Source organism: Gymnoscopelus braueri, assembly GCF_963280865.1.
Source record: "Gymnoscopelus braueri genome assembly, chromosome: 15".
NCBI lineage: Eukaryota > Metazoa > Chordata > Actinopteri > Myctophiformes > Myctophidae > Gymnoscopelus > Gymnoscopelus braueri.
In genome coordinates, this window is record NC_137620.1 from 36979278 (window position 1) to 36993622 (window position 14345).

A 14345-nucleotide genomic window follows, 5' to 3' on the forward strand; every position below is an offset into this window, starting at 1 on the left:
GTAAAGCATTGTGAAAACTATTTCTCGACATATTAGCCACTGGGGTTCACTGTGTTGACTCTTCTGGGCTTATTTGTCTCTATTTCATACAAGCAGTGAAATGTTGGCGCCGCAGACTGACCGCCAACAATCATAGCACCCTATATAGATCTACAAGCTCACAACGGGTCACGATGCGATGTGAGATTGTATATCTGCTAAACACTGAGCTTGAGGCCCCCCAGGGACCCCATCAAGGACCCCATTCACTGTTGAGAACCTCTGCTCTACCATACAGATTAGTTACAATCATATTTTACAATAAGTTCTGGTTGAACGGGACTCTTCTTTTGTTAACCTTCCTATCCGGCCTACATTCCTTCCTTCATTAATTCCTTCCTTCCTTCCTTCTTTCCTTCCTTTCTAGGAAAGGTACCACAACACCTATAGTACTTATTAAGATCAATCAAAACTGAAGATCAAAGCAAAGGTTATTAAAGTCATACTGTGTAACCTTTTCAATTACACAAAAGTTAGTTTTGATATAATCTTTCACTGGTATATTTTCCACAATAACCATTCCACTGAAATGTGTTTTTTGACAACTTCTCTAAACATAGAAGTGTCTGCTCATCGGCAATATATCGGAAATGTATCGATTTATGCATTTTAAAGTTAATACATGTACGGTTTTGGAGCTACCACAGCTGTCACCAAAAAGACTATTAAAATGAATGATGTCACACAGTATGACTGTAAGCATTCAAACACCAAAATCAGCAGGTTTACAGATGTCATTCATTCATCCACTCATCCATTATTGCGGAATGCTGAAGATTTCATTCTCTTTAGATGTTTCAGCATTTTGTCAAATTATTTTGGAAGTGAATGAAGTCATCATAAAATAAAATAAAATAAAATAAAATAAAACAAAACAAAACATGTTTCATATTATAGCAATAATCTAATAAATAATGGGTATATTATTATTATCAAAAGTTTATGGTAAATATTATAAAACAATATAAACAAGAGAACAAGAGACTGTAAATATTGTATTGGAACACGTATTTTCCATACTTACATATGATCAGATACAATAGATAGGAACTGCTCACAACGCCTCGTATCGCGACGTGTTGTGAGCTAGCTTGTAGATCGGCTATTTTCAAATTAGCTTTCAAATTAAACTTTAAAGGGCTCATGAGTCATGTGGCCTAATAGTCGCTTCTTTTGGGCTTGTTTTCCTAGACCTGGTTGCTTATTTTTCTCACAAAATCTGGCAACGCTGCTACCTTTGTGTCCGGAACTGCTTATGTACTGTAGTGTGTGTGTTGTCAGGAGGACACTAGTGGTAACACAGTCACTTACTCTCTTTAGCAGCAAGAGGAAAGTTTGTTCTACGTTTAAAAACTCTAAAAGTGAACATTTCATTGTTTAATGAATGAACATTTATAGACGGACTAATTCCATTGCTGTTTGTGTGAGGCTGTCTGTTGTGGCTACTTGGTTGGACTCGATTCCCTTTGGATTTGAGCGCAGACAACGAGGTATGTTTATTTTGGTTTATTACGTTTGTAGCGCAATTCTATGAGACACATATCCGGGTTTTTGACCAATAAGCACCCTTGTTTGACCCGGATTCGGGACAGCTGATGCTTCTCGGGGCCAAACAAAGGCGTCACGTGACGTTGATCCCTTTCCCCTCTTCGCTCATTCTAGGACAGTGGTTCTCAAACTTTTAGCCCGCGGACCCCCATTTGAAAAGATATGCCAGGGACCCCCATAAGAGAAGATTTTTACGGCTCTAGCAGTGATTTTCAATCACTGTAATTTAAGGACCCCCCCCAGTTTGACATGCATTAGGGCTGCGGACCCCCATTTAATGGCATTTCTATCTCTGGGACCTCAATTCATTTTGTAAAATCAATGTTAATTTAACTCTGAGAGTGTACAAATGGAACCAAATGGACCCGTTAGGGTCCATTTGGTTCCATTTGTACACTCTCAGAGTTACAGACCCATACCATAAGGGTCCATTTGGTTCCTATAAATCATTTAGCTGGGGACCCCCTGGTTTCCCCTCAAGTACCCCTGGGGGTCCCCGGACCACTTTTAGAACCAATGTTCTAGGACATGGCGTATGTATGGGCAGAAGAATACACATGTTTATGTTTCTATCATTTATTATGCGCTCGTTTATGGTTGGATTGAGGCTGGCTCAATAAAGAAAGAACAAGTGAGTGTTTTTGCCTGGAGAGTGATGGGCGATGTGAAAGGAAGGAACGATGGGACAAAGACAAATGCAGAGCAGAGTTTGATATTAGAACCAAGACTCAACTTCTGCTTGAATACATTTCCCCCGACATTCATTATTTGATCACACTGTTACTATGTTGGTTAGATATAATTGTTATTACACTTCCATCACATCTGATCACATTATACAACCTCATTTCACTATGCTCAGTCTGAATGGAATTAAATCACTGTAATCATTGTGATGATTCCATCAACGTTGCTTTTTTACCCTCTCAGAGTTAAAGGTAGGGTAAGTGATTTGCGTTGGTTAAAATAATTGTTAAATAGCTCTATATTCTGATAGTACTCATTGCTATAGAGTGTTTGTTCAGTATTAGGAGTCTCCTGGTCTCTCCACCTCTTTATTAAACAGAAAATGCATTTTCGTTTCAGTTTCAGTTTCATTTCCAATTTTATCCAACCAGGACAGAGAACTCAATCAGGATACAGATTAAACAAGTGAAATTGGAAGTGATGACACTAAGAAATGAGCAGGCAAAATTAGAACTGGAACACTATACAAATTAAGCTTAAAAATGGGTACTTTCTCCTGATTGGCTGAGATTGTGACACCTACCGAAAAATGTATTTTCTGTTTATTAAAGAGCTGGAGAGACAGGGAGACATCGGTTACTGAAAAAACACTCTATAGCAATGATTACTATCAGAATATAGTATTTTAACCTTTTAACAAAATACTTTTTGTTTTAACCAAAAAATATCACTTACCCTACCTTTAATGCACTGTCACTGATGTAATGTTGTGTGTTCTCTCTCTGCAGACGCCACCCTCTCAACCACACCTCAGCTCAGCCATGGCTGACAACATCCTGGCTTCTGTCTGCCAGAGTGAATCACGACAGGCTGCCAAGACAAGGAGACTGGACACTTATTGTGTGAGTGTGTGTTCAAATAGCTGTTGGAGGACTGCATTGATGTGTGAGCGCTGCTGTATGTCAACTGTTAACAAATCTTGTAGATTTTTCATGTCTTTTTTTTGGTCTTTTTTTTTAAAGATTTAAAATATATATAAACACAAATCTTGCAAGGGGGTCCCTGGTACAAAATATGTTCAGATGGGGGTCCACTCTGTGGCCAAATACATATTAATGTGGGGTCCTTGTCATAAAAGACTTAAAAACCAAACTACTGCTCTAGATCAGTGTATATCAACCTTTTTGGTGCCAAGGCACACCTGGCATAGCCAAAATATCCCAGGGCACACCTAGATATACGGTGTGTGTGTATACATATATATATATAATATATATATAATATAATATAATATATAATATAATATATAATATAATATAATATAAAATATATATATATATATATATATATATATATATATTATATATAAATGCCCCCCCAATAATTTTATTGCTGCTACAAAATATTTACTCTCGTACTCAAGATGTAATAAAGAAACCTTACAAACATTACAAAATGTCTTTGGCCTACAAATATACAAATGTGGGTCAGTGCTGACTGGAGGAGTCTGATTTCACCTTACCAGAGTAAAAAGTGAAAGCATTATTGCGGACGCATGCGCAGTTACCCACTACAGACGGTTACCAAAACACTCGCCCCAAAACACAGTCGCCCACCTGGTATTCCTAAACGTAACCTCAGTAAACTATGTCTAAACCTAACCTTATTCCTAAACGTAACATAAGTAAAACTATGCCTAATACTAAACTTATTTCTAACCTTATCCTCAGTAAAACAAATACAAGAACCGCTGGTCCGCGAAAACAAATGGGGGTAGCGTGCTTTGGGGCGAGACTTTCAGTTACCGCAGCTGCGAGTGAACAGACCATCTCCCGATCTCCGTGGAGTAATTAAACACTAAAACTACATGGATTACGTTCACACTAACACCCTGGAGCGATTTAGAAGCACTTTATAAGAAATCTAACACTTATGTTGATTTAAAGTTAGTACAGTTAGTTAGTTAGTGTTTTATTGTCGGACATTCATCATCATGACAGGTTATAATATGACAGCCCCTCTTGGCTCTTGGCCGCCGTATCGGCCCGTTCCGACCCACAATGTAGTAATACTGAGTGCCAAAGCATATACCCTGTGCCATTTTTATACAGTACCAGGTAGGCCAACATATTTGCATTCCTATGGGTGATGGTCGCTACACTGAATGGACTCGGCTCGGGCGTGGCTGAGTGTGAAACGGATGATGGCCGTAACGATTGACGGACGATCGCCGCTCGCTATTGTTCTCGAGGGGCTGAGTTCACACTTACTTCAAACGGCGCGGAACACCTCAGCAGTACTCGCGGACCAAAATTGGGACGTTTGCCAGGGTTGATATTCACTGCAGTCTAGATTACCCAGCCAGGTCAACACGCTAACTGGAATACCAAGATAACAACAAAAGGAAAGGAAACCTATGTGTTGACTCATTAAACTTTGACTGAGGGACTAATATACAAGGGAAAATGACATTTAACAAGGTACACACAAGGACATTTTTTTTAAAGTTTATTTCAGTACATTTTGTGGTTAAAAAGTAATACAAAAAAAAACAGACCAAAAAGGTATAGGCTGAAGCCATAGCTTATTTCGCCTACCCTTTTAAAGCAACATTACCAGATCAGCAACAATATGCACAGATGAACAGTTGGTTATTTGTCTGTTTTATAAATCTCAGTCTGAGTATGGATGTTGTCGTCGCACTTCAGGAGGACAGCACCAGTGTACCTCCTGAGATGTTTGTGGATTCCAACCATCCCAACAAGGTCTTGGAGGGCCTCAACAGGCTGCGGATCAACAGTGTCTTGTGCGATGTGATCCTGTGCTGTGAGGGACAGGAGTTCCCCTGCCATCGTTACCTGCTGGCCTCCTTTAGCTCTTACTTTCAGGTAAATAAACACATGCTGTTGTTAAGGGAATGTCATTAAAATGTTTACCTTTGCTTTCACATGAACCTAGCATCATTCCATATCATTGATTCCCAAACGTATTCAGTTGAGACCCAAAAGACATTTGTTGTTTTCCTCGGACCCAAACAAAAAAAGAAAAACAAACATTAAAAATGAACCATTTAAGCTAATAGCAGATCTACAACATGTTGTGAAGTTGTAGATCATAATATTTGTTTCTAAATATTTTCACTATTTCTAAAGTTGTTATTATATATAGTTTTATTTCTGATGTTTTTTTTTTTTAAACGTTAGAATTATTCTAAACCATGAACACTCCAAGCCAGTCATTCAGCTTTTCAACCTGCACAGGCGATGTTTACATCCGGCATGGTGGAGTCCACACAGGAACGGGTGACCATCGGTGGAGTGGAACCTCAGATGATTGGTTTGTTGGTGAACTATGCCTACACTTCAACGGTCTCCATCTCTGCTGCAAATGTGCAGGTAATGTCATACCGTCATGATGATTCATGAACCTTATTCATAGTCTCCAGTTTTGTCCTACGTCAGTGCTTAATAAAGATAATTTATTGATTTGATCTAGGCCCTACTAGCAGCATCAAACTTGCTGGAAGTCACGGCTGTTCGAGAGGCCTGCTGTGACTATATGGAGCGTCACATGAATATAAATAACTGTGTAGGGATTTACTGCATTGCTGAGGCGCACTCCTGTAAAATGTTGGAGAAACACAGCATGGATTACATTGTGGAACATTTCAGTGTCATCTACCAGCAGGTCAGTGATTGAGGGATCATACATTTAACCAAGTTGTTTGTCTGTTGTTGGCTTTTTCTCCTCTAACTTACCATTACTCAACCTGCCAGCACCACAACTGACCCAGTCCTGGGTAGAAACATTGAAACAGTCATTGGTCTTTGATTGAATATATATATTAAGCTACAGTACAGTCACATGTCCATTTCACTAAACAAACCATCTATCACCAGTGAGCACTTCAGAGGAGAACAGTTTTTTTCTTTCTACTAATAGGAAGAGTTCCTCTCCCTGTCTGTGGAAAGACTGACTCAGATTCTGGCCAGTGACCATCTTAATGTGCCCAAGGAGGACATGGTGTTTGAGGCTACCATGTTGTGGTTAGACAAGTGTGCTACACGCAAGCAGAGCTTTGATAAGGTCAGTAATTTCAGACGGTCAGAGGTATCCCTCTATCCATACGTGTAGGGTCTTGTAAATGCAAGATTGTTTACTTGGTAGAACAGCACCCACTGTCCACTACATGCCTGTTCAGTATATAGTACTAGCAGATTTTATGCAGGATTATATAACGTTTTTTACTCAATATCCAGAGGGGCAGGTAAATAATGAGTGTTCTATGTGTTCTTTAAGGTGCTAGAGCAAATCCGTCTGCCTCTCATCAGTCCCTCCTACCTCCACACTGTGGTTGAGTCTCTGGATGTGCTGAAAGAACACCAAGGCTGCCAGAGGTTCATCTCTGAGGCCAAGGAGTGGCTTCTCGTGCCCAACCGTAACACAGCACGGACACGCATGACCACGGGTACACTGCCTCACACGTGCATGCATGTTGCAACTGATGATGCTGGAAAAAATACATCAAGATTTTTACTAGTTTGTGCAAATACAAATACCTCCAATGTGCAAGCATAAATGTCAAGAAAGCTTTGACATCAGTTTTCTATTCAGGCTTCACAATGGTTATTGCGTTATGATTTAATTATTTCAAATTTACAATTCAAGCTTTAATTTACATTTTTTGCACTTTTATAGATATATATGCCAATGCCCAATGTTCTCCTGGATTCATTCAGTGACTGCTAATCTGGGCTTTCACTAATGTAGAGACTACTGAGACTGCAATGTAGTCTCTTCATGTACGTGCCTGGTGCTGTGTTCATGTTCTATTTCTCTATATTAACCGCGAACAGGCATTTCCCACCCGATCTGAGTAACAATTGGTGACGCCCCCTTCTTTGACGTACGTGGAACTTTCTCTCACATGAGCGGACCGCTTTAAATAACTCCCAAAACCCCTGCAATACCAGATGGCATCGTGGCGTCAACGCTATACATTAGCCTATCAATCCCTGCGGCTCGGGATCGAATCCTTCTCATCGCACTGTTTATTTATCATATAATACGCTTCGCAAATTATTTTATTATGTTTAGGCAAAGTTTTTGTCGCCCCCAGCGAGGCGGACTACTTGTTACGTTTGGTGAGAACGGACTACAGCCCCTAATATTACATTAGGAAGTAGTTGAGGGGTGCAACGTTCGGCACGGTGAGGCACGGTGCCTCTCGTTGCTCAAGTCCGCCAGAGCCGACTCAGCGCTGTTCAAGTTAAGTACCGATAGGGACAGAATATTAAATTATCCCCCCCCCCCGCCCCCTAGGCAATGCTAGCGCCGAGCACTATTTTCCACCACAGAGGAAAGCCGGGCAGTGCAGTGCTGTTCTCCTGGAATGTGAAGCATGACTAGGGGCGAAGCAGTTCCGCGTGCGTCACAGAAGGGGGCGTAACACAGAAGTTACTGAGATCAGGTGGGAAATGCCCGGTCGCATATTAACCACTTAAGCCCTGTATACTTACGACTAATTGTGGAAAAAGCAGATCTACAAGCTCACAATACTTTGTGTTGTGAGCTTGTAGATCTGCTATTTTGTAAAATGTGGGGAATCTTGGTGGATTAAAGGTGGAAAACTGAAACTCAATATCTGTCCAAAGGCCAGCATGCCTGTGAGACGGTCCCGTTTTTATTAAATACATTTGGTTTCAGCTTGAACTCTTCAATCTACTCTGTCTGACTTGCTCCTTCTCCCCCGCTTGTTGAAGTGATCGTGGTGCTGGGATCACAAGAAGATTTTCACAAAGTTGAGAGCTTTGATCCCCTGACCAGTCAGTGGATGACTCTGGGACTCCTGCCTGTGAAAAGAGAATTGTATGCTGTGGTTTCGTCAGGTGAGGATTACCAACAGTCTATTAACCTTGGGTTGCCAACTGTCCCATGAAATCCGGAATCGTTCTTTATTTGGGAACTAGTTAAGTTTTGTTATCACATTTTAAATAAAATAGATACAGTCAGTGGTGAGCTGTGGATTTTTGAGCTATGGGGGCTCTATTTTATGACGGCGCACGCACGCTCGCGGGCATGTGCACATAGCCACTCAGCTCAGTGCTAGTTGAAATACTGTATTCAACATGTGATTATTAATGTAATTATATTTCTTATTATTTTGTTGCATTGTTAATTTGTTGTTTTTATTTATTTCAATTAATTAATTATTTTATTTTCCTTTTAGTTTTATATAAAAGCCCTTTACATAGACTCACCCACACATAAGTAGTTAAAATAATCAGACAACTTGTCTTTGTCTTGTCTCAGAGAACAGGGTCCTCTGCTAAGCGATCCCCTTCACACTCTGCAGTGCAGAGACTGTTGTCTCTCATTGTGAGAGGAATGTAACACATTCAATTGAAGTCCATGGCTTTTCTCGAGTAGCCTAATGTTATGCAAAGCAGCCAGGTAGAGGCTATTGAGAACGGCTCGCCGCTGACGGCGCGAACCTTGAGAGGCTATTGTTTAAACTTTAAGGTGTTTAAAGACCGCCGCTGACGGTGCTTGCTCGCGAGTGCTTGCTCGCGAGTGCATGTGGAGCATGCGTGAGCCCCCAGCCCCCATAGTGTCAGAGCTAAGGGGTCGCCGACCCCCTGAGCACCCGCTAGAGCTCACCCCTGGATACAGTACATATCAAAAGAAAGTAAGTTATTGTGCAAGAAAACAAAGAAGCCTATTTGGAATCCTTTCCTTAAAGGTAGGGTAAGTGGTTTACTTTTGGTAAAATAAGTGTTAAATAGCTCTATATTCTGATAGTACTCATTGCTATAGAGTGTTTGTTCAGTAAAAGGAGTCTCCAATGTCTCCAACTCTTTATTAAACAGAAAATGCTTTTTCAGTGCTCTCGCCTGGGGGACGATATGGGTATCTCACGATACGATATCTGTGGCGATATTAGGCCCTCGATAACAATAAAATCACGAAATTCGATATATTGCGATATCACGATATATTGCATGAAATTTCACCAACGATATATCACGATAGTCCTTGTATTCAATTCATAAACGCATAAAATAGCACCAAACAGATACAATAATTTTTTTAATATCGATATTTTTCGGCAGTATATCGATTATTTATCGCGGGAGAAAGTATCGCGATATATCGCGATATTGGTATATCGTCCCACCCCTACTTTCCTGATTGGTTTAAATTCTGTCACCTACCCGAAAATGTACTATATTCTGTTTACTAAAGAGCTGGAGAGACCCCTGTGACCGAACAAACGCTCTGCAGCAATGATTGATCAGAATATAGTACTTTAACCTTTTTAACAAAATAATTATAATACCAAAAAATATCACTTACCCTACCTTTAATGGAAGAGGTAATTAAATAGCATACATTAAAAGTTCAATAATAACAATACAACTGAAAGATGTGTCCCTTATTGAACTGATAAGCGACACACTTTGACCCTTATTTTTGGGAATCGATCAATGACACACATCTTACAAGTTCAACCCTCTAGACTTAGTAAACTGGAGCTGAGTTGCCACTGAGCTTGGACAGATTTTTTTTCTGCATACACCAAAAAGTAGCTAAAAGCTCACAACGCTGCATTGTGAGCTTGTTGATCTGCTATTTTTGGCTAATGTCCCCCCCCCCCCCCCAGAATATGGATGCTGGGGTTCAAGTGGTTAATATATAATATGCAACTGCTAGTAGGGCCTAATGTACAACTGTACATTTATACAGTGAGATTTACTATACTTTTTCTGGCGTCCCTTAATTTTCTTGGAAATAAAGGACGCCCAACCAGGTGACCCTTATTTGAATTTCAGGTAGCTGGCAACCCTATCAGGACCTGTAATGGATCCTACTCTGTTTTACCTCTGAATTGTTGGAATTGTTGTGCTGGAAAGTCAAGTGGAATTCTTTTAAGGGTACGATTTACAATCTTTAGCAGATGCTTTTATTCAGAGCTAAATCTGAGTACATGTAATGAACAGGGGTAAATGGTCACATACCATAAATAGAGTGCAAAGAGAACAATCTAGTCCTTTTAAGAAACTAGGATACCAGGTAAACATCAAATTTAACATATGTTTTCTCAAACAACATGCTATCTAAGTAACATTCTTAATATGTCTGATCAAGCTTTACGGCCGGGCCGTCGTAAACATAGTAAGACGTAGTGATGCACAGAATCCCAAACCACTACAGCCAGTGATTAGCGTGCACTAGAGGTCTTCACGGGTCAAATATAAATACCCAAACCCAAATGGACCCGTGATTTTTTTTACTACTACTTCCTTGTTCCATAGTGACATCACTGTCGAATCCTTGGTATCTTTGTCCTAGCCTTTCAACGTTTGTGTTGATCAGCGCCGTTAATATGCCCTGTAGTCTTTGCTCGTGGTAGTGAAACACTTAACAGGATTATTATTTCATGTCAACATTCAAGTACAAGTATCAGAAGCTGTAACTCAGGTAAAGTAATGCGCCACTCTGCAAGTTTAACTAAAGTTTTCCACCTGTCCAAAGTTGTTCCTAATACAGACGGAGCCTTCGGTCAAGAAAGACGATCATCAAGGCTAATACAGACATAAATATGTTTTAATCATCCTATCCTTGTTAATATATCGCCATTTAGGTCAATGATATAATATTATGTAGTGATATGATAATATATATAGCAGCCAGTCATTCTTCTGAGCGACCGAGGTCCCTCCCTCCACCCGGGTATTAATGGAACCGTCCATTTCACAGTCTGAGCCCCGAGACCCCCCGCTCGCCGGGTCCACTCGGGTATTAGTGGAACCGTGCATTTCACAGTCTGAGCCCCGAGAAACCCGCTCGCCGGGTCAACTCGGGTATTAGTGGAACCGTCCATTTCACAGTCGGAGAACCGAGACCCGAGACGGACTGTACCGGCTCCGACCCGGACCCGGGGCTGAATTTTGGTCCCAGCCCGCCCCTGTTTATCGGCACTCTCGCCAGTAGTACCCCATTACTCAAAAAGCCCATAATAGTCACATATGTGATAAATAAGGTATATTAACTATTATTTGTTATAACTTTGTTTTTATTTAGCATTTAGTAATGCTTCTATCAACTTACTACAGCTGTACTGTTAAACAAAACTTCACATTCCTGAGTATGCCTTTCAGAGTATTGCTGTAAACTTGGCTTAAAAATATACAAAAATGTACACTAGAATTATAGTTAATAAGGCTTCTATTAAAATAAACGAGAGCACGCTCTACTGGTGGACTGTTGTAATTAAAATGGTTCATGGAAAGTTGCATGTTTGGAACAGCTGAAGGCCATAGTTCACCATTTCGGATATGTTTAGATTACTTTGTTTTTCTTTGTGATTTCAAAAGTTGAAAAAAAAAAAGATTTTTTTTTTTGGACTTTGGCCTGGGGCCGCAGTGACGGTGCGTGTCGCAGACCCACTTTTATGGGGTGCAAGTAAATGTCTCTTTTTTTTTGTTTCCTACAATTTGTTTATTTCAACAGATGTTCAAAAAATTATAATTCAGAAAATAAAAAGTGTCAAAGATTTTTCAAAATAATTTAATAAATAACATATATATTTTTAAATAACTTAATAAGTAGTGAAAATGGGCAATCTACAACCTCGCAACGTGTCATATCATGATGCATCGCGTTGTGAGCTTCTAGATCGGCTTTTTTCACTACTTTTCACTAGTGTTTTCACCGATCTAAAAAGGTTTGGAACCACTGGTCTACATTTTTCTACAAGAACGTTACCTACTGCAGCCAGTGGTAAGGTTGGTATACAGTCCACATGGCAGCTTATGTCAGGACACACTGGAACTATTTATTTCTGTGAATTTCTTGGCTTGATAAGTGAACCATCAAAATAATATAGAAGATAATATGAAGGCATTTCAAGTTGTGTATGCATATTCAAATCTTTATTTATTAACGATCAAGGCACAACCCGCTTTAATTCTGCCCCCTATAGGCTCTACTCTGTATTTGGCCGGAGGAGAGGATGTATGTGCTCCGTATGAGGAAGGTAGAGAGATGTGGCGCTATGATGTTCACCATAACTGGTCGAAGATGGCTCCCATGAATAAGGCACGCTATAACTTCAGTAAGATTGTCAAATTATGACATTCAATGTAGCCGCATTAATCCTTAATCCATTAATCCATTAATCTTGGGATAATCATAGGCAAATTTGTAAAAAAAAGAATATATATATTTATTTATTTGTTGCATCATTTATGAGAATGCATAATTATATCAGCTCATATTAGTTGAATTACAATTTGAAATTCAAGTTGAATTTAAAATGATGTGTGCTTGTTTTGGAATAACCACTAAGTGTTGTTGCCTTGGTTACACATATGGCCAGGGTCATCACTTCTACTGATCAATTCTATTCATATTCTTTCCTTGTACAACCCCACATGGTCCCTAGGTCTGGTGATGCTAGATGGATATGTGTTTGCAGTGGGTGGCGATGTGAGGGACTGGGAGACTTTTGAGAACAATGATGACTCAATCGAGCGATACGACCCAAAAACCAACACCTGGCAGCTCATGTCTGTCAATGTGACAGAGTATTACGATTCTGTTGGCGGTACTGTGGTGGCACTAGATGGACATCTCTATTGCCTTGGTATGGAACAGATTTATGCACCTGCAGGTTCAGCCTGCTGGCTACATGTTTTTTTTTTTGCATAGTGACTAATTTGCGACTATTTGGAGAGGCGGTTAAACAATGTATTTGTTATGGTTTAATCGATTAGTCTAAAATAAACAGTGTTGGGCGCGTTACTTTAAAAAAGTAATTAGTTATAGTTACTAGTTACTTCACCAAAAAAGTAACTGAGTTAGTAACTGAATTACTCTATTGTAAAAGTAACTAGTTACTAGGAAAAGTAACTATTTGCGTGAAAAAGTTGTAATATGTCAAAGAATTTGGATTGTTTTTGGGAGCAGGTTTCACAAGCCAGGTGCATAGAGTAGAACAGCATAGACAGGTACTTACTACTTACACATAATAACCTTTGCCATGAGGGAGAAATAAACTTCAATATATGTATTGCACTTCAATATAATATTTATTGCACCTCAACGCACAGCAACTGGTAGATAACAACAGTAAAACAGGTGTAATTGCCTACACCAGTGGTTCTCAAACTTTTTTAAAGTCCAGTTTTTTTTTTTTTCAATATGTTGAAATAAGTTTTTTTTTAAAAGTAACCTATTTTCCATTCAGTGACAGTTGTGCTAGTCAAAATTCTTCCTTAATTTGGTTTAAAGCTTTACAGAGCAACATGTTCACATACATTTGTCAACTATAAAGAAAAACACTGGACTACACTACAGTGCTTTTAGTGTAAATTAAAGAAAAACTGTCTTAGTTACAACTTCAGACAAGACAACTGGTATGGTACTGGTAGGTAGACAATACTGTAGCCTACTTCAAGTATTTTCTTTGAGCAGAAGTAAACAGTTAAACAACAAAGTGCTTTTAACACTAGTGTGAATTAAAGACACAAACTGGCTCAGAACTTAAGACAACTTGTCACACACACACACACACTAAATTGGAGTTGCTTTGGACAGACGTGGACAGACGCTTCCCCCCGGCACACAACGTGCACTTCACGTGTACATTCTTTCCTATCCTTTCAATAAAGGTAAAGTAGTGCTTGTACCGCCAATTTGTGAAAGCCATCTTGTCGGATTGCTCGTGACTCGCCATCTCTTCTCTACTGGTCTGGTTGTTAAAGTTAGTTTGTTTGTGTGTGCGCCACACTGGGTTTGTGTGTAAAACAAATACCCATGAAGATATAAATACCAAGGGTTCGTCAGTGATGTCATGTCACATGTCACTGCTTAAACAGCGTCGAGTCCGTGTTACTTCCTGGTCGCGTAACAGCAAAAAGTAAGAGACATCACTGTCGTATCCTTGGTATTTTTTCTAACCGTGTCATGTTTGCAGCGAGGAGCAGCAGCCCAGCCTGTAGTAGCTCTGCGCTGCGCTGCGCGCACACACAGACACACACACACACACACTGTCAGCCGGCCCGTCG

General features: G+C 39.9%; 2 protein-coding genes across 2 annotated transcripts in view; one reads left to right on the plus strand and one right to left on the minus strand.

Moving 5' to 3' along the window:
* Positions 1 to 306: 306 nt before the first annotated feature.
* LOC308101215 (uncharacterized protein) overlaps positions 307 to 14345 on the minus strand; it is a 58434-nt gene continuing 44395 nt past the window's right edge. Inside the window, exon 17 of the transcript XR_013934513.1 lies at positions 307 to 378. The gene's annotated coding sequence lies outside the window, so the exon portion shown is untranslated. The remainder of the gene's footprint in view (positions 379 to 14345) is intronic.
* Positions 1379 to 14279, plus strand: LOC308101502 (kelch-like protein 24; the record flags this gene model as incomplete). The annotated part of the gene is made up of 11 exons (XM_080450921.1): positions 1379 to 1529; positions 3063 to 3176; positions 4983 to 5162; positions 5535 to 5669; positions 5770 to 5961; positions 6217 to 6360; positions 6574 to 6742; positions 8037 to 8162; positions 12260 to 12391; positions 12722 to 12863; positions 14255 to 14279. The coding sequence occupies exons 2-11, from the start codon at positions 3096 to 3098 to the stop codon at positions 14277 to 14279; spliced, it is 1326 nt and encodes a 441-aa protein (XP_080307047.1). The 5' UTR covers positions 1379 to 1529; positions 3063 to 3095.